This window comes from Phragmites australis, chromosome 22 (assembly GCF_958298935.1).
Source record: "Phragmites australis chromosome 22, lpPhrAust1.1, whole genome shotgun sequence".
Classification (NCBI taxonomy): Eukaryota; Viridiplantae; Streptophyta; class Magnoliopsida; order Poales; family Poaceae; genus Phragmites; species Phragmites australis.
The window spans coordinates 6,923,389-6,947,007 of NC_084942.1; the positions used below are offsets into that span (position 1 = coordinate 6,923,389).

Sequence of the window (23,619 nt, forward strand, 5' to 3'; positions counted from 1 at the left end):
AGAGAAAGTGATCAGGCTGTACAAGTCAGTTTGTGGGATAGCTGTTAAGGATCATGTTCCTATTAGCTACAAATTGTGGACTAGCGAACGAGGTGATATGCACGTGGTTCTTGATTCAATTAAGAACGACATCTTGTGGCCTATCATATTAGGAATGTTCGAGTTCCCTAAAGAGATAGATATGGAAGTAGTTAAACATAAAATATTAATAATCATAGGCTTTTCATTTAAAAATTGGAATGGCATACTGAATAGAATCTATGTGCAGAAAGCTTGGATACCTAACCAATAATTAGAAACCTTTCTATATCTTCAATCCAAATTTACTATATATGACCGAGCGATCATTTGAATTAAGCTAGGCTTAGCTTCGAACCTGAAATCTTACTTTATAGAACATAAGTTTTTTTAAAATAATGAAAACATCTTACTTTATAGAACATAAGTTTTTTTAAAATAATGAAAACTTGTTTTGGGCCTCTACAATGTACAATACACACAACCTGATTTCTTATTAGAATTAGGTTGCATGACTCATGCATGATCAAATAAGCAAATAAATGTTGAAACTACATAAAGACAAATATATCATCCAGCACATATTCTAGAATTGAATCACCACCCATTTCTAACAAAGACTCCCAATGCTACAATCTCCAATCTTTGACACGCCTTGTACACATTTGCTCTTTCCTCTTCTTTTTTAGTAAACTCTAATGGCGTAGCCAATGTGTTCCTCTGAATAATACATGCAAGAAAGTAGTAATTGTTTTTTTTTTATCAAAAGCAATATCATTACAGTATAGCCAAATAGCCTAACATAAGAGCCTATTTGGCATAGCTCTACCTTCAAGAATTTTTGGAGCTGGTCATTCCTAGCTCTAGAAATTCTTGGAGCTAGAGCTGTGGACAGATTGATTCTTTGATCGAGATATCTTGTTCTAATTTTAGACTAAAAATAAATATTTAAATTATTTTATTTTATCCTATAAACTTTAAATCTTACATAGATCTCGGAGTTAGAGCTCTGCTAAACATGATCTAAATATGCTACACCAACAACAAAGATTAGATTCTTAGGTTGTTGCTCAACATCGATTCCTCAACTAATCACACATCATGTAGGTAATAGTTCTAGGTATGTTTATATCCAGAGCTTTTTTGACAATGTGCCATAGAACATAAGTGCCGTAGATTATTCCCTTTTCTCTCAATTAATTAGAGAAACTAGAAATTGTTGACTTCTGCATATTAACGTGGGAATTTGAGTTTATATATTTGCCCATTTTGTGCCTATGCATGCTTTAAAACTAGAAGGAAAAGGAACATAAATACTGTCCAGTTTCAACTTATCAAATACTACAGAACTTTAATATGCCCTTGCCGTGTGGACAATATGTAGCATACTAGTTTGTGGACGTGTTTTCAGCATACTAATTCGTGGTTCTCGGTCTGACTGCGCCCCAATGTTCATGGCGGTGGTTGATGTTTCACCATTTCCTTTTGGCCTCATTTCCCATCTATAAAGCAGCACTTAGCAGTGAGGACCCTGTACCCTATTCATCCTGTCTATCCAAGATTCCCCTTTGTTCACTACCATGCCTTACGACCATATTATCGTTGCATTACTGTTCACCATACACATCCCTGCGAGCTCAGCCACGACGGACACCATCTCAGCTGGTCAAGCACTCTCCATTCGCGACAAGCTCGTCTCCAAAAATGGCAGGTACGCGCTTGGTTTCTTCGAGGCAAGCAGCAAATCCTCCCAAAACACTAGCAGCTGGTATCTTGGCATATGGTTCAATAATGTCCCCAAATTTACACAAGCATGGGTAGCAAACAGGGATGATCCAATCAAGAGCCCCACCTCACTGTTGCTCAAAATCTCTCATGATGGCAACCTTGTTATCGTAAATCGGTCAACCGACTCCATTTTCTGGTCTAGCCAAGCCAACATGACAAAAAAAAGTACCATTGCCATGCTCCTGAATAGCGGAAACTTTATCCTAAGGAGCATCTCAAACTCGTCGGACATTTTATGGCAGAGTTTTGACCACCCGACGGATACATTTTTCCCTGGGGCAAAGCTTGGTTGGGACAAGATCACCGGCCTGAATCGCCGTCTTGTTTCTAACAAAAACTCCTTGAGCCCAGCTACTGGTGTATACTTTGAGGAGCTAGACCCCAGTGGTGTTAACCAGTTTATCCTTGCACCATTGAATTCGTCTGCACCATATTGGTCTAGTGGTGTGTGGAATGGCCAATACTTTGCTTCGGTGGCAGAGATGTTAAGGAACACTAGGCAAGCCGTTAACAGGTCATTTGTAGACAATGCTCATGAGAAATACTACACATATGCATTAGTAGATGAAACAACGGTCGTTTATCATCACTTGGACGTCTCTGGTCAAATTAAGACGTCCATTTGGCTTGAAGGCTCACAAGATTGGCATCTGATCTATGTCCAACCCAGAGCTCAGTGTGATGTGTATGCCGCCTGTGGACCTTTCACAATTTGCAATGATGATGCGCTTGCTCATTGCACTTGTATGAAGGGATTCACCATAAGATCCCCTGAGGATTGGGAGCTAGATGATCGAACGGGTGGATGCTTGAGAAATACTCCATTAGACTGCATTGAGAATGGAAGCGTAACAAGTTCCACAGACAAGTTCTACTCTGTGCCATGTGTTAGTTTGTCCCAAAGTTCCCACAAAGTAGAAGCTGCTCATAGCATAGGTGAATGCGGTCAAGTTTGCCTAGATAATTGCTCTTGCTCTGCATATTCCTTCAGTGACGGCACATGTTCTGTTTGGCATGAAGAACTTCTTAACATAAGGCAAATACAGTGTAGTAGCACAGCAAATTCAAATGGAGAAACTCTTTACCTTCGCCTTGCTGCTAAAGATGTGCAAAGTCTAGAGAAAAAAAGGAGAGGATTTGTTATTGGAGTTGCCACTGGTACAAGTGTTGCTGCTTTAGGCTTGTTTGTATTCATCATGCTAATAGTGATTTGGAGTAACAAAAGGAAGAGCACTGGCCTCATATCGAATAGTGCTCAAGGTTGCAATGGCATCATTGCATTCCGATACATTGATTTGCAACGTGCAACGAAAAATTTCTCAGAGAAGCTAGGGCGAGGTGGTTTCGGTTCAGTATTCAAGGGGTTTCTAAATGACTCAATTGCCATAGCAGTGAAGAGACTCGATGGTACTCATCAAAGAGAGAAGCAATTTAGAGCTGAAGTGAGCTCGATTGGAATCATCCAACATATCAATTTAGTTAAATTGATTGGTTTTTGTTGTGAAGGTGCTAGGAGGTTGCTTGTTTATGAACACATGCCAAATGGCTCTCTGGATATCCATATTTTCCAGAGCCAAGCTGCAGTGCTGAAATGGAGTACTAGGTATCAAATAGCCTTGGGAGTTGCTAGAGGATTGGCCTACTTGCATGCTGATTGCCGCGACTGCATCATACATTGTGACATTAAGCCAGAAAATATTCTCCTTAGTGATTCATTTGTCCCAAAAATCGCAGATTTCGGAATGGCCAAGTTTTTGGGAAGAGATTTCAGCCGCGTCCTAACTACAATGAGAGGAACTATAGGATACCTTGCACCCGAATGGATCAGCGGAGTGGCTATTACACCAAAAGTTGATGTTTATGCCTATGGGATGGTTTTATTGGAAATCGTATCCGGAAGGAGGAACTCATATGTTTCATGTTCTTGCGGTAGCAATCATGACGTTTATTACCCTGTACATGTTGCTCGGCAGATTCTTGAGGGAGATGTTAGGAGCTTGTTGGATCACAGATTATGCAGTGAAGTGAATTTGAAAGAAGCTGAAATTGCTTGCAAGGTTGCATGTTGGTGCATTCAAGATGATGAGTCCGACCGGCCAACAATGGGCGAGGTGGTTCAAATCCTTGAGGGCCTACTTGAAATCAGCATACCCCCAATGCCGAGACTACTTCAAGCTATCGCTGGAAGCTCACATTCCACTTGCTTCTAATTCTCCTTTAGCCAAATATTTCTTAATATCCATGGGAATTTCTTGTACCATACAGAGCCTTTTAATTTCCTGTCTTCTCTGTTCTGCAATAAAATGTTATCTACCTTCGTACCTTGCCTGTATGGTATATAAGCACAGTCTCCCTTTCATGTTAGACAGTGTCATATTTAGTGGAGATGTATGATGCACGTTTGTTATGGATGTGGACGGAAATACTTTCAGTACTTTCAAAGTACAAGAGAAATGAGTGAGCAAGAATTACTGCCGGTTCTTACTACGAACCAGCACTGATACTAGTTACGGTCATAATTTATTTTAAAAAATTCATAACTTTTTCACACAAAGTCGGATGGGAAAAAACTTTATATGAAAATTATAGCTCTTGATGAGATTTACAACTTTGTAGTTAAAAACTTTTTAATTTGAGGTCATTCAAATGTCCAAATGATTATAATAAAGTTGCAACAGTGATCGATAACAGCTTATATTAAAAAATTTATAACTTTTTCACACGAAATCGGACAAGAAAAAACTTATTTGAAAATTGTAACTCTAGATGAGATGTAAAGTTGCAACAGTGGTTGATAACAGCTTATATTAAAAAATTTATAACTTTTTCACACGAAGTCGGACAAGGAAAAACTTATTTGAAAATTGTAACTCTAGACGAGATGTACAACTTTGTACTTGACAACTTTTTTATTTGAGGTCATGTAGATGTTCAAATAGCCATTCAAACGTTCCGTCAAAAGATGTCAAAAGGATTTATTGTGCTACTATACTCATGAATGGACGATAGCTGAGATGGTTAGAGGGATCACGCGAGCACACAGGCTATGAAATTTTGAGTTCGAGTCTTGGTTGCTGCATGCGAGTGAATATCGCGTGACTTGCGAATGTTGAGCGTGGTCAGGCCGACAGCCTCTGGTCAGGTGCTACTGGTCGCAAAAAAAATTTTTGAAGTTTCTTTCGGCAAAAAAACGTTGAATCAAGACAGAGACTATTAGTGCCAGTTAGCCATGATAGCTCCAACCGACACTGATAGTCCACTATCAGTACCAGTTGGGGTCACCAACCGGCACTGATAGTGATTTTTAGTATCGGTTCCATACCCGGCACTGATATCAGTGACTATCAGTGCCGAGTAATCAGTGTTGGTTCACAACCCGTTATTGATGACGATTTTAAACCGATATTGATGAGAGTTTCTACAGTAGTGCACGCCCCCATCAGGGTCTAGACATGATAACCGCCACACAGTTATAAAAGTTAATTTATAACCGTGTAAGGTAAAAATAAAAGCATACATGGACAAGAAGTGGATTACAACCGTTTTTCTTCTTTATTTATTATTTTAGAAACATTTACAATATTTAAGATGACATTTTACATGAGTGAACAACAAATATTAAGCTAATGCTCTTGTTACGCCTAGTCGTTCTCCCATCTTAACTAGCTTAGTTCATATTTTACGGTCTACGAAAATGTAGCAACAAGTAAGGATGAGTATGATAAATCACACTTAGCAAACGGATACATGATATTAGCAAAACTAACATAACACACGCGGAAGCTAAAATAATGATTCAACTCAGCCAATATGCAAGTCAACCAATAGCACAAATAAACAATGATTTAACTGGTGTCACACATGACCGCAATCTTCCCAACCTGGGAGTCACGAGGGTGAAATTTTACACTTTTATACTCTATAGAGGGGTACTCCGATGTCAACATTCTCTAATAGAATACCATACATTCATGCAGTTCTAGAATAGCAGAGCTCTTTAGCCCTCTGGGGATCGTATCTCTTGATGTACTAGTACTTGGTCGCTCCTACGAATCTATCACCAAACACGTTGTTTTGAAAAAGAGCTATCCTCGTCGAAGAACTCAGACAATCCCATACATGAATTGTGACCGGTACAATACAATTGTCGTCGTAACACCAGTTAATAAGGTCAATACAGAGACAACATACCGACATCTGATATAAAATGCACACAAAATGTAAGTATCATAACGGTACAAATATCACACCAACATAAGATATAAATTACATGTAGAATGTAAACAACACAATTAACTTTAGTTATAAAACACACACAGAATGTAAGCAACACAATAACTTTAAATGTAAACACATAAATGTAATATTAGTAGAATAACCACTCGAAATGTAAAAATGAAAGTAGAATGTTAGTATGTTAATAGTATATATCTCGCTCTCTTATAGAGACGATATAACAACATCAAAATAAAATATATGCAGAATGTAAGTATGCCAATAGATATACGCCACTTGCCTTAATTATACTTGAAATGTATAAATGAAAGTAGAATGTTAGTATGTTATTAACATAAATCTCGCTTGCTTATAGAGACGGTATAACAATATCAAAATAAAATATATGTAGAATGTAAGTATGCTAATAGATATATGCCGCTTGCCTTAATTAGTTAGTAGAGTTCAACAAATATCAATTAAATTGCTTTCTCTAACAGTATTTCTATAGCACTTCAACTGCCTTGACATACTAGCAAAACTTTTGTAGCAGTGCTAGCCACTTATACAGTAGCACCAATCACTGGGTCAATGTCGAGGTCAGTTTCTACGAGCTACGGTCAGCGTCGGGTAGCACTTGGGCAGTGAACTGATGAGCTCGACCAATAAACAACTCAAGCCTTCCCGAACCTAACAAATAAGAAAAGGCCATGTTGGTGAAGGCCCGGTCTGATCCCCTTCTTTGATTAAACTATGAATGAGGTGGGTCCCACCGGTAGCTTAGGGTTTGTTTGGTTTAGAGGTAAGGTGAGATGGGTTATGGCCATCCCTGTTTCTAGGGATTGGATGATCTCAGTTTTTGTTTGGTTAGAAGGATGGGACGAGCTAATTTTTTATTTGGTTAGAGGGATAATGTTGGATGGGATGATCTCATTTTTTGTTTGGATGGATGGGATGATCTCATTTTTTGTTTGGATGGATGGATGAGGATGAACAAGCTGGATATGCGTACCTCTTTCAAAAGTTGGTGAAGTTACCTCCATTATGGCCACTGAAGCAGATTTCATGATGGCTAAGCAGATTTCTTCATTGGAGCCTGGGGTCAACTTGGTGCTGCCTCATTGATGGAATGAGGAACACATATAATAGTAGTGTGAAAGTAACAGCTATACCATGTAAAAGAAATTGACATAGGCAAGTATCTCATGCCCTGAATGTGGCTTCCTGAGGTAAATTACTGAAAAATAGAATGTCTAATTTCTGTAACAAAATCAAAAGGTTTCTGCAACTTTGAAGTGTTAACTGGTTTTTACATCACATGCCATAAGTAGCAGTCTATAATTATACACATATAATTAGACCACAATGCATTGTTTTATGTGGTACAAGTCAAAAGTATGCATACAAGTCTGCATGCAATTAACCCATAATGCATTGTTTAATGGGTACAAGCCAAAAGTAGGGAGACAACCCTCACATAATCAAAGAATGTCTAACATCCAGGAAACTTGTCACTAATGAACATAGCAACCCAATTTAACTTGTGGTTGAATGGCAGCTTGTTGAAAGCTCTAGCCATGTTAAGGTTGGCAACCAGGTAAGCATAGTAGAAAGATATGTGTGTCTTATTGAAACCTGGAAGGCTATTCAAGTTGTCAAATAAATCTTCAGGTACATCCTTATCCACGGTACCGGCCTTCACTATAGTATTGGCAAGCTTGTCACCAACAGATTTGAATGCAGCAATCAGTCTGTCCTCTTAATTATCTTGGCTCTTTTGGGCTTGCTGGCAGATGAGGATGCCCCATTATCTTCAGAAGTGGTAGGAATACCATTTCTGTCACCCTCTTCATTTTCAGTTTCAACATTTTCGGTACCTAGAGCCTCATTTGACCCCTTTGCATATCGTCTTGTAGCCATGGTGTTCCCAAAGATGGTAACCATGTTATCATAGTACTCAAGAGGTTTGTTCAAGTACTCATCATCATATTTGTGATCCTAGAAATGATAAGACCAATTAGTAGACAAAACATGTAGACACATTATTAATATGAAAAGACCCATTTGCACAAAGAATCTAGTACAACAAAACCTCAACATATGTTTCTCTTTCAAAGCATATAACAAGCACAAAAGATTGTAACATGTTTCAGTATAGCATCACTAGAAAGCAAAGTAGTTGATGCACAAAAGAAAATTTGTTGTAAGGATACCTTGACATAGTCTGTATAGTGCTCATGATCAAGAGTAATAATAAAATTATCTTCATCCCAACCAGTAGCACTCAATTTTCTAAGCCTATTTATCTTTACATACTTTCGCTGCCATGTTCTCAAATGATTTTTAATCTGCTCCCCACTAAGCCTAGTCTTAAAATGATGATTCACAGCCCTAACACACATATTGAGATGGACTTTCTTGAAGCCAGATGATGTCCTAGTGCCACTAGCCACCACATTGGCTAGGTGAGAGAGCATGAAAGAGGACATTGTTGAATTCCATGTGAAATGGCCACTTCCCTCAGCTAGTTCCCCAGTGTGCTCTTGTTGTCCCTCAGACTCCATTTCCTACCATATATTACAAGAAATTACAGCATGCAATTTATTGACAAATACATTTCAGCAAGACACAAATTGAATTCATTAATCAATTTGTTCATACAAATACATTTCAGCAATCCACTTGTCCATACAAATACATTTCAGCAACCCAATAGTCCATACAAATACATTTCAACAATCAATTTGTCCATACAAATGAAATTTCAGCAAGCTACAAAGACATAGTAGAACTACATATTAGTTTCTATAGTGGTTTTGACGGTCTTCCCACATTTGATCTGCAATTCCCTGCCTAAAATTAACCATAAATGCATGTTCACTTGCTTGCCCAATTGATGATGTAGCATGGTTATGACTTGGCCAATTAGATTCTTGTATGATCAGCTCATCACCCCCATATTGTATAACCCAGTTATGAACAATGCAACAAGCTACAACAATGTCTACTTGAGTCCGACATGGGAAGAATGGAGTGGCATCATCAAGAATTTTGAACCTCCTCTTGAGTGACCCAAACGCACGCTCTACCGTAACATGAAGAGCCGAGTGCCTAAGGTTGAACAATTCCTTCTCATTTTGCACCGGATTATTCCCCCATTCATTCAAATGGTACAGGACAACATGAAAAGGGGGCGAAAACCCGGGTTTGGCTCCATATCTAGCATCAACTAGGTAGAATTTACCTAACAAATGATGGACAAGTGGGTCACATTGCTACATATCAACAAATGGCATCGAGTAATTGAGCTACAAAATAAATCTATTATCTTGTGGTACACGAAGGACATTTTCACATTCTAAAGCATCTCTTAATACTAGAGCGTCATGTGTTGTCCCCTCCCAATCAGCCAAGACATAAGTGAACCGAAGATCAAAATCTACGGCTGCCATTACATTTTGAGTGGCATGAGACTTCCTACCCCGAAAGCAAGGCTCCATATCCTTAGAAACAGAGGCTTGTACATGCGTGCCATCAATAGCTCCAATACAATCCTATTTTATGTTCAATACAAGCCATAAAAGATTAGGAAACATACGGTCTTATATAACTAAAAAATTAGAAAATGAAATAGGGTTGAACCTCACACCTTAAAATAAGGATCCCACCTTGGATTCCCTGATATTTTGGTTGGAGTGTCCAATGAAGGTGGTCTAATAAGTTTATCTCGTAACTCACCAACAGCATGAAGTACTTTATTGAAATAACAGCTAACTATTTCACCAGATCTATCAAAATTAGTGCCAACTAACCTATTTCTAAGGTTATGTCCCACTGTATTTAAAAACATTGCTACCTGCTGCTCAACACACACATGAATAGTATCTTGAAGCAACCCACGATCCCTAAAAAGCATACAGAATCGGAAGTAACATGCTCTACTAAGTCTAAGCATGTTTACACAAGTTGTATCATTCCTCCATATTTTTGTGTTCAGGTACTCAATTCTGATCCTATCTCTTTCTTCTATTGGTCCATAGGTAATAGGTTCTCTCCTTGCACCCCTTTTTCTTTTTCTAGACTCAATAACTATGGCCATCATCGACATCAACATATGTGCTGCAGCACCATAAATTAAAAGCTTGGTCCTCTTGTCCATCTACAATGCATAGACAAATCACATATGTTCACATCAATTAGGCTACACATGAGTTTTTGTTGTATGAACCGAGAAAAAATCCATTATAGCAGGATGCGTTTAAGCACCAATTTATGATGAGGTAAGCCATACAGGATGCAGGAAAAAAAGATTTTCATATAGATTACAACAAAATAGATTTTTAACCTATACCCTACAAGTAATCTTAACAAATCAGGAAGTAACCCATCCATGTTTATGCATCAATTAGTCTATAGTCACCTAAAATTTACCACACTCTACAACCAATTTGGGCACAAGACAATGCACAATGGACAGAAATCGTTATAAGAATGACAATGGACAGAAGAAATCATTGGTCTCTATGGTCTGAAAAGAGTATACTAACATACAAGAGAAAATTTGGGTGCAAATATTGGTTTTTTCGTTAGGCGCATAAATACCGGCAGAACTTCGCCCTTCCACACAACATCACGGATCACAGGAAGCCACCAAACTCTTGAGTACAATGCAAAAATATTCCTGGCCCCCTAATCAGCCAAGGCTTGCTATCTAGCATGCCAAATCATGAAGTCCTAAAACTGTCCCAGGCTATGATTTTACCATCCAATCGAGATAGGGTTTCATACCTTGGGCACAAGCCGATCTGCTGAGGTCGTGAAGTGTGGTGGGGCGAGCCGAAGACGAAGAGGGAGGAGGACGCGGGGACAAGGTCGTTCTGCGCCTCCACCTTCGTCTCCACCCGATGTAGTTTCGGCTGTCGGCTTCGCTCCTCCATATGCATGTGGTCGAGGACAAAGGAGGGCTGAGGGTGGAGGAGGGTACAGGTGACGGAGGGAGGAGGGAAGAGCCGCCTGGATGGATGAGGGAGGAGGTTGCCGGTCGCCACCTCCTGGTTCCCCTGGCGCCCACGTGTGTGTGCCGCCTTTGTTCTGGGAGAAAGGAACGGGAGGTGAGGAACTGTGTGCGCAGCCTCTGTTCTAGAAAAAGAAGGTGACTGCAACAGGGCGTCGGACTCACGAGGGGTGCGAAGGGACGGGGGCCGCACAGTCCGCCAATTTTTCGCGGCTCCGTCTGCCCCGAATCTTATGGCATATTCGGTGTCAGTGGCAATCCCAACCTTACTCACCCTCAAACCAAACGCTAGCAAATATGGGACGGCCATCTCCCATCCCTGCATATCCATTGAACCAAACACACGTTTACTTCTGAAGCAAGGGCAAAGCTGTGACTCTAGAAGTATTTATCCTCCGTTGGTTAATTTTCTTTACATGCAATGGGTCCCACCTGGCAGCTGCCTTAAGCAAAAGCACAGCTCTCTTCCGGTCCTGTCTAATTCACTGTTGAGCTGAGAAAGTATTTAACTACTGCGCCTCTATGACAGCTGGGCCCTATGTACAATATTCTAACCAAAACCAGCGACGAGATTTTCTAGCAGGTGTACAAGCCATTCACACATGCATGCAGCCGTAGACACACACAAAGAAACAATATGCAATGGTCACCCGGGTTCAATGTTTATTGAAATAATTTAGTTGCACCCCGTGAAAGAACTTTGTCAACTAAAATTTGACTATCTTATCTCTAGTATTCAAGTATAATTAAAGGTCATTAATCTAACATGGTTATTAATATAAGATAATTAGCATACTCTAAAATACGGGGTATTACAATTGTCATTGCATTTGTTTTCAAATTCTTCCTTTTGGATTGAAATTGCAGCGATCCACGCAGGTTCAAGAGTACCCGAGCCACAGTGGATCACCCGGAGCCATGCTGGAGGTTCGACAAAAGCCGTGACGGATGGTCAACTCTGATAGGGGGCCTATGAAAACCCATAAAAGATGAAAAACTATTCAATTCTGCATTCTGCAACACCTCAAATAGCTTTTTTTTTTAATCAAAACACATCGTTGTTTTTTTAGGGGCAAAATTGGTCACATAACCCTGAATGGACTTTGAAGGAGTATCGTGAAGGGATTTGATGATATCGGAGATCGAGCTTTTAACAGAGGGTCCGAAGATCAAGGCTCCGGAGGGATCTGGATGGTAATCTTCAACCATTATCCTCAGGCTGGTTTATTTTCCCCCCAACAGTACCCCCTCATTCTCGGGCCCCGATATTTCAGAGAGGGGAGAGGATGTGGAGGAAAAATTAACCCTAGCCTGGTATAGCATCAAGGATGTCTGATGACGATTCTCTGTCCTTTGAGGTCGCTAGAGTAGAAGTTATGTGTGGGATTGGAGAATCCCACGCGTTTGCTTGGTGGGACAAGATGTGCCACTGCCACGTTCTGAATAATTCGGGGGGTCGTATCTCCTTCCGTATCGGAGTATGAGGGGATCTTTCGAACGGGTGACCGCATGCGCGTGTGCTTTCGTGCCTCCAAATCGTGCTTCTTCGTCCCCTTCGAAGGCGATGACTAGTTTTTTTGACGATCGGAGCACCGAGCCTTCGAATAGATCATCACTGATTTCGTTCCTTCTGAGGGAGAGGTGGCCTCGGGAATCTGGTGGTGATGGATACGTAGGGTAACTAAGGAGAACCGGGTGAAGCATTGGCGACCACGTCGTCCCCGGTTACTACGTACTCCTCGGGCCTGGGACTGGTAGGGTCTCCTTCCTAATTTGTTCTAGATTTCTGACTCAGCAAAGTCCATCTGGAACATTTGGAGACGAGCTCCGGAGGTGGTCCTTGACCCTTCGGGTTCCTTAGCGATTGCCTGAGTTGAAGGTGATGATGTGTCGGAGGCGCAGCCGAAGACTAGGCAAGAGAGGTGGTTCGCGACTCCCTTGGCCCTTAGTCGCTGCCTGGCTCTGGAGGTACTCCGTCCGGAGCCTGGAGATAGCGCGTTGGAGGCGAAGCCGAAGGCTGTGTGGGAGAGGTGGTCTGCGACCCCCTCGGCCCTTAGCTGCTACCTGGTTCCGGAGGCATTCCGTTGGAACCTAGCGACGGCGCATCGGAGGCAAAGCCGAAGGCTAGACAGGAGAGGTGGTCCGCGACCCCCTCGGCCCTTAGCTGCTACCTGGTTCCGAAGGTATTCCGTCGGAACCTAGCGACGGCGCATCGGAGGCGAAGCCGAAGGCTAGACAGGAGAGGTGGTCCGTGACCCCCTCAGCCCTTAGCTGCTGCCCGGCTCCAGAGGTATTCCGTCCGCAGTCGAAGGCTAGGAGGGAGAGGTGGTTCGCGACCCCCTCGGCCCTTAGCCACTGCCTGGCTCCGGAGGTACTCCGTTCGGAGCCTGGTGATGGCACGTCAGAGGCGAAGCCGAAGGCTAGACGAGAGAGGTGGTCCGCGACCCCCTCGGCCCTTAGCCACTGCCCGACTCTGGAGGTACTCTGTCCGGAGCCTGGCGATGGCGTGTTAGAGGCGAAGCCGAAGGCTAGACGGGAGAGGTGGTCCGCGACCCCCTCGGCCCTTAGCCGCTGCTTGGCTCTGGAGATGTTCCGTCCGAAGCCTGGCAACGACGGGTTAGAGGCGAAGCCGAAGGCTAGGTGGGAGAGGTGGTCTGCAACCCCCTCGACCCTTAGCCATTGCCTGGCTCCAGAGGTGTTCTGTCTGGAGCCTGACGATGGTGCGCCGGAGGTGAAGCCGAAGGCTAGGCGGGAGAGGTGGTCTGCGACCCCCTCAGCCCTTAGCCGCTGCCCGGCTCTGGAGGTATTCTGTTCAGAATCTAGCGACGGCGCGTCAGAGGCGAATCTGAAGACTAGGCGGGAGAGGTGGTCCGTGACCCCCTCATTCCTTAGCCGCTACCATGAATTGCGGTCTCTTTCCCAATAGGGAGGGGGATTTTTATATCCCTTTGATCTGTGCGATGCTCTTTGGAGGCCACCGGGTTTTGTATCCCTTTGGCACGAAGACATTAGCCTTCAAGATACCGGGGTACTTTTCCCGTTAGGTCCTTTCAGAACTTTTTCGCCCAGCGGAGTTTCTAGAAAACATCTCCATCGCGGGGGTTTTTGAAAGTCTCTCCATTTTGCTGGAGGTTTTGTAAGGCTCTCTGTTGTGCGGAGGTTTGGTAAAGCTCTCTGTTTTTGTCGGAGGTTTGGTAAAGCTCTCTGTCTTTGTTGGAGGTTTGGTAAAGCTCTCCGTTTTTGCCGGAGGTTTGGTAAAGCTCTCCATCTTTGTCGGAGGTTTGGTAAAGCTCTTCATTTTTATCGGAGGTTTTGTAAGACTCTTTGTTGTGCGGAGGTTTTGCAAGACTCTCCGTTTTTGTCAGGGGTTTTGTAAGACTCTCCATTTTTATCGGAGGTTTTATAAAGTTCTCCGTTTTTACCGGAGGTTTTTTAAGACTCTCCGTTTTTATCAGAGGTTTTGTAAGAGGTTTTGCAAGACCTTTTGTTTTTGTCGGAGGTTTTGTAAGGTTCTTCGTTTTTGTCGGAGGTTTTGTAAGACTCCGTTTTTGTCGGAGGTTTTGTAAGACTCTCTGTTTTTACCGAAGGTTTTGTAAGACTCTCCGTTTTTTGTCGGAGGTTTTGTAAGGTTCTCTGTTTTTGCCGGAGGTTTTGCAAAGTTTCTTAGCATGTATTAATGCCGAAAGTCCTACACACTATCGGAGCTACGCAATACCTTCTAGGAAACCTAGGCAGCCTTGCCTTCTAGGTGACCTAGGCATGCTACGCCCGTGGTGTGTAGGCTTGTCGTGCTACCGAGGAAACGCCCGGGGTGCACCACAACACTGTCCACCAAGGATGTGCCCTGGCGCGTGGTATTTATATGACCGAAGCTATACAATGCCTTCGAAGGCACCCTAGGCATAATCTGCCTTGCAGGTGACCTAGGCACAAGCGGCGCCCGCGGTATATAAGCATGTCGTGCAGAGAGGATTCCTTGCGACATCATTCCTCAGAGCACCACATCCTCACATCAGGGCAGTCCCCGGATATGCGGCGTCCATACAATATCGAGGCTACACAATACCTTCCAGGAAGCCTAAGTAGTCTTGCCTTCTAGGTAACCTAGGCATGCTACACCCACGATGTGTGGGCTCCACTTTCTACCAGGGCAAAGCCTACCCTCCAGGAAACCTTTTCAGGTGACCTTGGATTTAGACAAGTGATGTTTACTGGTGCGTGGGCTTGCCACGCCTCCGGAGAAATCCCCCGGGGGCGCTGCAACTACATTAACAAGGATGTCCCTTGATAACTGGCATCCACACACTACAGAGGCTACACAATATCTTCTAGGAAACCTAGGCAGTCTTGCCTTCCAGGTGACCTAGGCATACTAAGCCTACGGTGTGTAGGCATGTCATGCAACGAGGATTCCTTGCTACAGCATTCCTTGGAGCACCGCAACTCCACCACCGGGGACATCCCTCGGGGCGTTGCTTCGACACCAGAGGCTATGCAAATGCCTTCCAGGGCACCCTGAGCATAATTTGCCTTGCAGGTAACCTAGGCATAAGCGGCGTCCGTGGTGTGTGGGCCTCACTGTCTACCGAGACTACGCAATGCCTTTCAGGAAATCTAGGCAGTCTTGCCTTCCAGTTGACCTAGGCATGCTATGTCCGCGGTACGTGGGCTTGTCACACCACCTGAAGATGTCCTACAGGTGGCGCCGCAACACAGTCTGTCAAGGAAATCCCTTGATACGTGGCAACTACACTTCCGAGGCCGCACAATGCCTTAAAGGAAACCTGGGCCGGCCAGCCCCTCAGGCGACCTAGGCACGATGAGTCTACGGGAGTGTAGGGATTTTGCATGGTTATACTAGCTAAGTTTTGTAGTCTACTGTCGGCAATAAGAAGCTAGTTATAGCATAAAACATAGCTAGGTTATATAACTGTTCATGCTAAGTGAGAATGTAACTTAAGTTCTGCTACTTCTAGTGGCTATCTATTGAAAAAAGACTTCTAGCAGTAATGTTGGAGGCCTCCAACAGACTCTAACCTAGCCATATGAAAGACGGATCACTAGGTAAACTACTTGGTGGTTAATAGCGGGCGTACCTTTGTAGGAATAAGGCCTCTATTGCGAGGTTTGGTGGCCTCAAAGCCTGTGGCTAGGCTAGGAGAGGCGGTGCTTGACCCCTCAGCCTTTAGCCGTTGCCTAGCCCCGGAGGTAATCCATCCGGGGCCTGGCGATGGCATGTCAGAGGCGTAGTCGAAGGTTAGTAGGGAGAGATGGTCCGCGACCTCCTCGGCCCTAAGCCGATGCCCAGCTCCGGAGGTACTCCATCCGGAGCCTGGCGACGGCGTGTTTGCGATTCAGTTCTTATTGCTAGTAGTGGTACTGTTGGTAGGGTTGGTAGCGACGATGCAGGGTTGAGGGGCCGGGGATTTGCCCTTGAGTTGGCCCCAGGTCTCCGGACCCTGCGCCGTCCTCCACCCGCTCTTTCTGCGATCAGGTATTCTGCTTGCCTTTTGAGGTATTCCTCTCGGAAGGTCATGAGGGTGCGGTAGTCGTTGGTGTTATGGCCGCACCCTAGTCTGTGCAGGACACACCCGTGTGCCTCTGGGGGTGCCGAAGCTTGGAGTTGTCGTTGGGGTCATTGTCAAAGGCGGTGTGTCCCAGAGCCTATGGTTTCCCCAGGTTTGCTTCCCCCTTGGGAGACCATCGAGGCTACCCGGTGCACCGGCTTTTGGGGCCAAAGTGGTTCTAACTATGCCTCCCCAGACGAGGTGGGCTAGGGGTTCCCTGTGCATGGTTGGCGTTGCGAGGGCGGCGTTGGAGGTGCTGGTGGGGTCTGCGCACCCCGGAGCCCTCCATCTTCTTGGAACTCTCTTTCGCCTGTGGGGCCCAAGGAGGGCGCTATTTGGACAGACTTTCCGAAGATGTTAGCTTGCTCGGGGTATCATAGGTATGGTCGAAGGGGATACCTGGGGACCAAGTCCAGGTGGGAGCACTCCTGGGTTGGACCGCCCAGAACCATGGAAGGTGGCCTGCTTAGCCATGGCTTCAGCCGCATCCTCTCCTAAGGTGGTGAAGTCTTTGTCGTGCTGAGGCTGGAAGGCCTCCGCGCCGTCTGGAGTTCCTGTACCGACTTAGGGTTCTAAGTTGGCCAAGGTCGGAGGAATGCCGTCCCACATGATAGCGGGTCTAGAGCATGCATACGGTGCGTATGGCTAAGGCAGCTATGCATATGGTTGTATGCTTGTAACGGTGGGTATGGCGGTTTTAGCTAACCCTTTGGTGGTTTTTCTAGTAGATTCCTACCTCTCTTAGCACTTCTATGTTCGAGTCCCCACGGACGGCGTGCTGTTGGAGAAAGAGTTCGTCTTGCCCCAGCAAGTACGGCGAGAGTTTCTTCTAAGGAGGAGACTCAAGCTTGGAGACGAAGTTTAAGAAGAAGGAACACCACAAATGTATTGATGGTAGAAAAATGAATCACTCTGGAAGGAGTATCACAGCGTGACTTGGTGTGTTTTCACCTTTGTATCTTTTTTCTGTCTTGCTCGTTGCCTACTTCTACCTAGAGGATCATGGCCTCCTATTTATAGGGTCGTGCGTAACTTGGTATACAAGTTATCATAATGTACAAATATTTGGGATCTGACTAAATTATTGGGCTTTATCCCGGATAACTACCTTCTACCCTATTGGGGAGATAAATATCCACCGTGGTAATTATCGTGGTGCCTGTCCCCTGAAGGGGGCGAGCCGGTCGCAGATTGCGGCCTGACGCCGCACTGTTAGGGGTGTCAGGATAGCCTCCATCACACCGGGATGTCAGAGCAGTGTCCATTAGCCTAGGCCTTTAATGCCGATCACTTCCTTGCAGGTAAAGCACGACCGGTGCTCCCCTTCCGGCACATCTTTCCAAAGGCCTGCTAACTCACCCTGCTGTCTTCGGGAAGGCGTTCCGAGCAGCCCGAGATGGAGGCCTCGGGATGTATGGAACCGGGAGGTGAAGGCTTTGGGAAGAAGGACCCCAGAGGGTCTGGGCTTGGAGAGGCCGAAGCTTTGGAGGATCGAGGCTTCGAGAGGTCGGGTTTTTGGGAGGCTTCGGGGGAATATTCCGGTGTAGCCAAGGGAAGGCTTCACAGGTACGAAGGGGTACCATGAAGGGATCTGATGACATCGGAGATCGAGCTTTTAACAGAGGGTCTGGAGATCAAGACTCCGAAGGGATCTGAATGGTAATCTTCAACCATTATCCTTAGGCTGTTTTATTTCCCCCCAACAAACAGTATTTGAATCAACACAAGTCTAATATTTAACACAAATACAAAATTATTTACAAGTACAATATTTTCAAGTCAATTTACATCATAAGCTAAATATTCAACACAAGTATTCTTTCATCTCCCACTCACAAAGACTCGGATGACTAGCCAATTCGTCTTCGAGATCGAAGAATCTGCCACTCTTGTGGATGACTTCGTGCATGATGGACCGGCACATATCACGTTGGACGTTTTTGATATTTTCGTCTTTGAGAGAGGTGTGGATAGGTTTGATCATCCATGCCTGAAATGAAAATATAACTTAAAGAGCTAAAATACTATTGACAATGGAAACTGAACCAAATAAAAATGTGCAAGTGCAATGATGACTTACATCCCGAGGGTTTGTTGTGTACCTCCCGTTTACCCTAAGAAACTGGCAAACATAATATCCACAAAGAACGGTGTTGAAACCTTGCTTGTGGCACTTCAAATAAAAACGCAACGTATTTGTTAGTTCAATAAAACTCATCGTCATAAATAGTGAGATACACGCATTAGAAATGTGTTATTACCGGAAAATATGTACGAACCGCCATCGTATCCGGCTTGACCGCATCGTATATCCTACCTTTCGTTACGTACTACTTATAGATCCTATTCGAATACTATAATTTGCAGTTATTATTGAACTGATACTGATGGGATGCTATATATGTAGGGCTATGTAGTAGTGAAAGAAATCGCAGAGACAATACATCTCGTATGATTGTCTTTGTTGTCACAAGGTATTGGTCCGTATGGGTTCCGATTGGTTCCGTATAGTACGCCCAAGCCCTACATTGACAGTTTGCAACATATCGCCAAGCGATCAATTGCTGTATGGTCAATTGAGGCTGTTTTTTCACGACACAAACTGTACCCACCTTAATGTCACGAGAGCGTTCTACGAAGGCTACAATTTGTAGTATACAGGACAGATACAGATGTAAGATTTTATATACTTCTCAATTAGCAGCAATATATGCGACCTGCTGGTAGGAATGTAGGATTACACGACATGCAATACATGCAGGTACCACCTTAATTATTTTCTCGTAAATTAACAGGAAGGTAATTATTAGCGCTCAATCAAAACTATACCGTTTAGGCTGGCATTTAAGGTTTCCATATCCTAATATTTTCTTCTTAGCATGTAAAAGCATATTAAACGTACGTTCTCTATTTGGACGGCAGATGGCGAATTAAAGTCACGGCGTGACTTGCCGTCATGAACTCAGAGGAGACTGGATATGATCAATTTTAATTCCTACTAAATCACACATCAACATGGATATCAATCCAGTTGTAAATAGATTACACATAAAGATGGATATGAATCCACCTGCATGCATGCATGCGCAACCTATCTGTTTAAATGCCCTCGGGTTCCTGATCTTGGACACAGCAGTCCGCACCTTCAAAAAAACACCACCGGCCGGCCGAAACCAGACACACACCTACCGCGCAAACCTATCCAGCAATCATGAGGACCTGCAGTGGCCTCCTTCTCGCCGCCGTAGCCACCATTGTTTGCGCCGTCGCCTCGCTCGCCGCCGCAGATACCTGTCCATGGAGAACGGTAGCTCACGTCGACGACCCGTTCATCCAGAACCTCGGCAAGTGGGCGGTGGAGCAGCAGCACACCGTGCTCCGCTTCGACAAGGTGGAGAGCGCCAGGGCGCAGGATGTCGGCGAGTGCACCAGTACGAACCGCAACTACGAGCTCATCATCGACGCGTCCAACCGCGCCGGCCCTGGGGACGACAAGTACAGGGCGGTGGTGTACGTGATTGAAAAGATCGAACCCCAAAAGGTTCTCTCCTTCGAGGCCGTCATCAGGTCGCGGCCGCCGCCGGCCAACTGAGCGCGTCCCGGATAATTATATGTAACAAATGAATCTTAATGAATAATTTTTTCAATATAATGAAATAATTTTGTTCTTGATCAATCTTTTTCAGTGTAAAAACAATTGATGAATAGAAGAGAAATATGAACAGTACAAATAACAAATGAAAAGAACAAAAGGAAGATTAATAACAGTATTTCTAATATATTTTTTACTTAATAAGCAGGAATAAGATCTGCTGTGCAAGCACGCATCGCCTTAATTGTTTTCTCAGAAAAAAGGTAAGGTACCAAACCATCTATGAATCATTATACCATATCCTAATCTCACACCATGCACTAAAAAGACAAAAACAAACAAAGAATTTCATATTATGTATGTGTTGAAAAACAAGGAGAGAAAAGGAGAAGAAAAAAAAAGAAACGAATAAGAAAATGAAAAGAAAGAAAAAAACGAAAAAAGACGAAGCAAAGAAGAATAAAAAGCAACAGAAAAGGAAACTAAATACACTTTATGTTTTATAAGTGTAAAGAAAAGAGGAGAAAAAAGGAAAATAAAGAAGCAAAACAAAATCCAGCCCAAGAGTTGTGGACCCAACATGAAAATATTAAAAATCAACCATTGAAAAATAAAATGTTGAATTCATAAAAAAAGTTGAGTCGGGAAGAAAATGTTGAAGCAACATATCTTAGAAAAAGTGTTAAGTTAGCAAGTGTGTAAAACAATATTGAATCAACACTCGTAAAAAGAAAGATTGAGTCAGAATAAAATAACGAATCAACAAAAATATATTGAATGGTCAGTTCTTGGAAAAAAAATTTAGTCAACACTTAACAGAAAATTGTTGAAGCAACATATCTTGTAAAATTGTAAAATCTACATTAAATAAAAATGTTGAAATTATATTTTAAATGATCAATTGATAAAAAAAATGTTGAATCGACCCTTACAGAAAATATTGAATCCAACTAATCTCACACCATGCACTAAAAAGACCAAAGAAAACAAGGAATTTGACATTTTATGTATGTATTGATCGAAAAACAAATAGAGAAAAGGAGAAGAAAAAGAAGAAGAAGCAAATAAGATAAATGAAAAGGAAGGAAAGAATAAGAAAAAAAGACGAAGCACACAAGAATAAAAAGCTACAGAAAGGGAAACACTTTACGTTTTATAAGTGTAAAGAAAAGAGGAGAAAAAAGGAAAATAAAAAAGTAAAACGAAATCCAGCCAAAAAGGGAAAGGAAATATGTGTATGTGTAGCTGAATGCAAAAGCGGTTAAAAAAATAAGAACACGGGCGATAGTGTAGTCACTACTACAGAACTAGGCTTATATGCCGGGCCATCACTACGGGTTCCTCATGGGCCAGCAATGATGGACATCACTGCCGGTTCATTAGCTGCGGCGGGAAGAATCAACAATCATGGCTTATGAACCGGCAGTGATAAAGTCATCACTGCCAGCTGATGGATTGAGCCAGCTGTAACACCCTGATTTTCAGATTTCTCAAATTTCTAAAAAATTTCAAGATTGTTGAATGGCTTCACCAGTAGTATAGGTTTAAAACCTATTTTCTTAATCAATCAATCAATATAGGTTATTATTTTTGTGTGCATTGCATGCTGAGTTTTGTTAGGAGCCAGGTAAATGTATTAGAGTTCTTTTTCTTTTCTTTCTGTTTGGTGTTTTGAGTGAAAAAGATTTTGAAAAGGTTTTTACAAAACTCAGTAGTGAATAAGTTAATGATCTTAATGGTTGAAATTCAAAATCTTCGAATTCATCATCTATTCAATCCTTGATCATACCTGATCCTTCTCCAGCTCAATTCAAATTTTATCCAAATCCTTGTTTAAAGTCAATCTCTCCACTTTCTCAAATTCTATCCAAATCCAAATTCAAATTCCTTATCTACTCCTATTCTTGTTCAACCTCATTTTTCGTTTCTCTTAAATTCACTCCAAACTCAATTCAAATTCAAACCCTATTCAAACTTCTCTGTAAAAGTTTCTTTTCTAAACCCTAGATATATCTAAAATATCTTTGGGCTCAATTTTGCTCAAGTCCAAACCCTTAGCCAAGTCTTCTAGATGGTCCAATAAAGGATCCACAAAATCTGCAAATTTTTGTGGAGTCCTGAACTGCCTCATCTTTCCATGACGTTTCGGAGTTCAAAACGATCTGAAATGCAAATCTTGACAATATCAAAATTGTAGGTCTCGTCGGGAGCTGCGATTTTAAACCTATGGAAGTCCCCTTTTGGATAATGGAGCTGTGAGTTATGGCCCCCGAAATCAGTGCTGCGCAGATAAGTCCAAGTTCAAACAGTTTATCTTGTGGCGCATTTTTGGAAATCAAGATGACATTTTTAGAAGTTCCGATGACTATGAAAGTTGTAGATATTTTCGAGTACAACAATTTAGAATCAAGAAAACGTCCAATTTGGAGTCCGGACGATGGAGATATCATCCTCGGAATACAAAGCTGCGAAAAAGGAAATCGTAACCGACTCGAACTCGAATCCGATTCGTGTTCGGTTTGGACTCCACCTCAACCAGCTGCCCCTAGCCCTATAAATATGTGTTGCACGCCCTCTCCTACCCCTATTCCATGCCCCCAAGCCCTAGAAGTCGTTGCTGCCCTCTCCGTGCGTCGCCGGAGTGCCGCCGTTTGCCGGAGCCGCCAACGCCGTCGCCCGTGATGCGCTACGTCGGCTTCTCCGCGAATCCTTCTTCCTCGACCATCAAATCAAGGTGAGGACTCCTTCGTCTCATCTCTTACTACTGTTTTAGCATCATACTAAGTCCCTAGCCAAGCTCTAGCCCTGACCAAAGCTCGATCTACGCCACCACGGTCGTTACCGTCGTGGACAGCCGCAGAACAGCCGCGCTGTAGCCAATTGGCATCGACGTTCCTGACCGACCAGAGGTCAAATCACTAAGCCCTTTCACCGGTGCATGTCCCATGATGTTCCCCAAGCCTCACCAACCAGGTCGGCCAGTAGAGTAGCCAAACCCTGGCAATCAAGGTCGACATACCCGCTATCTGGTTTCTGGATGCGTTCTGCGCGCGCACCGAATTTGCATTCGCGTTCCCCATCAATCCGAAATTCGTATGGATGCACCAACCGCGTCACAGTGTATCCCATCGAGTCTTCTACATGACCCTAGGAGCCCATCCCTGTTTGTGCAGCGACACGACCAGGACGCCATTGCCAACCATAACATGTCACAGCCATCACACTACTAAGGTGTGGGCTAGGAATCCACTGCAAAGGCTTTACAATGTACCCTCTCAGCACATATCTACCTGCTAAGGTTTCACTGCCGCATGATTCCACCTCAAAAACTGAAGCCCCCTATTGCGCCTTTCGGATCTCAAGACATCGTCCATTCACCGCTCTTCTGCCTGGTCTATACTATGCTAAGAGTAAACGAATTACTA

At 43.4% G+C, this 23,619-nt stretch overlaps 2 protein-coding genes and 1 pseudogene across 3 annotated transcripts; 2 read left to right on the plus strand and 1 right to left on the minus strand.

The window, feature by feature from the left end:
- The first annotated feature begins 1,295 nt into the window (after nt 1-1,295).
- Nucleotides 1,296-4,170, plus strand: LOC133904254 (G-type lectin S-receptor-like serine/threonine-protein kinase At2g19130). Of its 2 annotated transcripts, XM_062345711.1 has the most exons (2): nt 1,630-1,729; nt 3,541-4,170. In XM_062345711.1, exons 1-2 carry the CDS (start codon nt 1,723-1,725, stop codon nt 4,014-4,016), a joined length of 483 nt encoding a protein of 160 aa, XP_062201695.1. In that variant the 5' UTR covers nt 1,630-1,722; the 3' UTR covers nt 4,017-4,170. The 2 variants fall into 2 exon arrangements, with proteins under 2 accessions (XP_062201694.1, XP_062201695.1); XM_062345710.1 differs by having other exon boundaries at nt 1,296-4,170.
- A 3,343-nt stretch (nt 4,171-7,513) lies between these two features.
- LOC133904492 (uncharacterized) lies at nt 7,514-10,180 on the minus strand (annotated as a pseudogene).
- A 9,633-nt stretch (nt 10,181-19,813) lies between these two features.
- Nucleotides 19,814-20,194, plus strand: LOC133904493 (putative cysteine proteinase inhibitor 7). The gene has a single exon (XM_062346002.1). It carries the CDS (start codon nt 19,814-19,816, stop codon nt 20,192-20,194), a length of 381 nt encoding a protein of 126 aa, XP_062201986.1.
- Nucleotides 20,195-23,619: the final 3,425 nt, after the last annotated feature.